The sequence below is a fragment of the Echinops telfairi genome, unplaced genomic scaffold (genome assembly GCF_000313985.2).
Source record: "Echinops telfairi isolate 266 unplaced genomic scaffold, ASM31398v2 ScPeMD7_7469;HRSCAF=8507_1, whole genome shotgun sequence".
Classification (NCBI taxonomy): domain Eukaryota; kingdom Metazoa; phylum Chordata; class Mammalia; order Afrosoricida; family Tenrecidae; genus Echinops; species Echinops telfairi.
This window is the reverse complement of record NW_022111373.1, coordinates 1,669,308-1,672,562: the sequence shown is the minus strand read 5'-3', so window position 1 is coordinate 1,672,562 and position 3,255 is coordinate 1,669,308. Positions and strand designations below refer to the sequence as shown.

The window sequence follows — 3,255 nt, the reverse complement described above, 5'->3', positions numbered from 1 at the left end:
GCCCTTGGAAAGGCCGTTCTGGTCTCGGCCGCCGCCGCGACCTCGGCCACCCCGGCCGCCCCGCGAGGACCGCGAGCCGCCGCCGCCGCCCGAGTGGATATCCTCCTTGGGGACGGCCTTCTTCACCTCCACGCGGTGGCCCTGGATCGGGTGGAACTTGACCACCGCGGCCTTGTCGGCCGCGTCGTGATTCTGGAAATACACGAAGCCGAAGCCGCGCTTCTTGCCCGACTGCTTGTCGGCGATGATCTCGGCCTTCTCCACGGTGCCGAACTGCGAGAAGTGCTCGATCAGGTCGCCCTCGGCCACGTCTCCCTTCAGGCCTCCGACAAAGAGCTTCTTCACCTTGGCGTGGGCGCCGGGCCGCGCCGAATCCTCCCGGGACACCGCCCGCTTCAGCTCCACCGTGTTGCCGTCCACGGCGTGGGGCGAGGCGGCCATGGCGGCGTCGGCCTCCTCCACATTGGAGTAGGTCACGAAGCCGAAGCAGCGGGAGCGCTTGGTCTGGGGGTTCACCACCACCACGCAGTCCGTCAGAGTCCCGAAGGCCTCAAAGTGGCCGCGCAGGCCCGACTCACTCGTCTGCACGTTGAGACCGCCGATGAACAGCTTGCACAGCTGAGAATTCTCCATCTCCGCGGCCCGGGCCTGCCCCACGCCCTGCGAGCTCCGCGGTTTCGCCGTCGCCGTTATCGAAGGCTGCGGCCTCTTCACGGCTTAGGCCCAGCCGTTGCTGGCGCCGCGAGCGCCGGTCACCGCCGGGGAAGGGAAGAAGGGAAGGGGAGGGAAGGAAGGAAGAAAGGAAGGGGGAGGGAAGGGGAGAGGTTCCGGCTAGAGGGCGAGCTGCGGAGACTGGAAGACAACCAAGGCAGCCGCTGCCACCGCCGCCACCTCCGCTCCCCTATCAGGGCACCACACAAAGAGGCCGCTGAACGCGCGCGCACCCTCCCGGAGGCGTGCGTCACCGCCGACGTACGGCAGCCTAAGGCTGCCCGCCAATCCCCGCCTGGCTCTTGTTAGTCCCGCCTCCCGCGCCGCAGCGCCGCTCTCGACCGGGGGCTCCCCGCCCTCCGCGGTCTACTCAAGCATTGGCTTAGCAGCAATTGCCGCCGCCTCTACGGCCCTACTTCCACTCCCTGGGGCCCGAGCGCGCCCTCGAGAGGAATCCTCCCTGCCCTCTGCGCGCTCCCGCAGCACGCTTCCTCACAACCCTGCGGCTGTTCCCAGCGGTTCTCCCCCTCCCCCTTCCTGGAGCTCCTCGCCCAACTCCGCAGTGGCGTTCGCGCCAGCCCCTTGAGAGACGTGGCGGTTTAGCCAATCACAGCGATCTTGCGCCCACTTCCGTTTTCGGGAGCCGCTGAACGGGCGCGCTCCCTGGTGCGCGCTGGCCCCGGCGCCCCTCCTGAGCTGAGCCTGCCTCCCACCCGTACGCTTCCTCCCGCCGGGCCCCGGGCGGGGGAGGGAGCCGCGCCGCGCTGGGGCCGTTCCCAACGGATGCGGCCTGGGGCGCCACGCGCGGGCTTTTTGAAAACTTGACTGTTGGGGCCCGGGTTTACCCGCCGCGTCTCGGCCGTGTCGCTACACCTGTGTCCGCGCCCCTTCCCTCTTCCACGCAAAGATGGAGGGTAGAGGCCTAGGCTGGAAGGCAGTTATTAACCGTTTACGGGGGCCTGTCGCGCGGTTAAACTAAGCACTGACACGTGGCCCTGCGCTAAGCTAGCCCGAGGCAGTGTGGAAGAGCGCCAAAAGAGCTTGTAGGCCCTCCGGCCAAGTCGAGATGTGTGCCTCACTTCTGTGTAGATGTGTAATTTTACGTTATCTACTATCGGCTCAATTAAAATGTTGGCCTTTAAGAGTGCTTCATATCACAAGCTGGGGTTATCCTGTGCATCAGGAACCTCTCAGAAATTATGGCCCCGGCGATGTTCACTTAGGTGACAATGCAAGAAAAGTACAACAGCTTTATTTACCAAGCAAGATAGATGAGTGGGACATAATACTAAGTGACAAACCAAATTCCCCGTCATCAAGTTAATTCTAACTTATTCCACAGAACTGCTTCTATGGATTTCCGAGTAGAAACCCTCATTTTTCTCTAGGGAGCAGGTGGTCTCTAACTGCTAAACTAACAGCAGCCTAACATTATGCCGCCAAGGCTCATTAACTGATAACCCGCTAAAAGTGTCAAGTCCTTGCCTTTAATTTTCCATTTTCAAATCTAGTAATGGCCATTTGAGTTCTTTACATGTTTATTAATACTGACCATTCTGCCTCTTGAAAACCCAAGATAATTTAGTTAATCAGTTAATCAACTGATTAACTACTCTAAGTCTCCTTTACAGAACATAACATTCACAGATTCTGGGAATTAGAACATGGGCATTTTGTGTGTGTGTGTGTGTGGTGGTAGTGTGGGGGGTGGGGGGGCAGGTTGGCTGAACTAGGTGATGGTTTACAGAGCAGATCAGTTTTCCATTCCCTACACATACACATTTAGTGTCATGCCATTGATTACAATACGCACAATGTAACATCACTTATTCTACTTCCTGTTTCCAGCTTCCAGTCCTCCTTGACCTTTCCTAACCCTTCTGAGCTTTGTCTTTGGTTTAATAGCTACCCTTTTGATCACACATGATTGAATATTCTGCAAATGAATCTTGGGCTTTCACTGCCATCCACAGCCCTCTGCAAACTGGGTACTCAGAATTTAAGCCCTAAATCTGTTTGTGAGTCTCAACATATATTATTCAGTCTCCATTGAATTCTTTCTGACCATTAACAGGTGGTGTGAATAGCTTTGCCCTCAGGTAGAGTATATTAGAAAGTGGACTACTCTAACTGCCCTTGCCAGTTTAGGGAGGATCAATCTAGCCCTTAAGGACTTAGTTGAGTATGTTCTTGATGGAATTTAAGGTACTAGGGGCCCCATGATCATGATGCTATTCGTGACTGCCTTGGTTGGAGGACTCTGAACCAATCTTGTAAGCTTTTCTAATAGTGTACGTTTTCCAATCATGGTCCCATTCCTGCTTTTGTAGTCCTGCCTGCAACTGTGATGTATGGATCTGCACCAGTCATGCTTTTGTGACATTTTCTCTTGTGCTCCATGTTCTATTTGAGGCCGAGTTTCTGAAAATCCTTGGGTGCCATTATTGCCTGTCAATGATGGTCTCCGTCTTGCTTAAGACGTAACTGAATGCGACTCTAAGTTCCATTTTAACTTGGAGTCTCTTTTCTCACTTACAGAGAAGC

General features: G+C 56.0%; 1 protein-coding gene across 1 annotated transcript in view; it reads right to left on the bottom strand.

Annotated features, from left to right (window-relative positions):
* Positions 1-911, bottom strand: part of HNRNPA0 (heterogeneous nuclear ribonucleoprotein A0) — a 1,602-nt gene extending 691 nt beyond the window's left edge. The window contains exon 1 of the mRNA XM_045285034.1: positions 3-911. Within this exon, the coding sequence (XP_045140969.1) occupies positions 3-633 (631 nt within the window). The 5' untranslated portion in view covers positions 634-911. The remainder of the gene's footprint in view (positions 1-2) is intronic.
* Between the last annotated feature and the right edge of the window lie 2,344 nt (positions 912-3,255).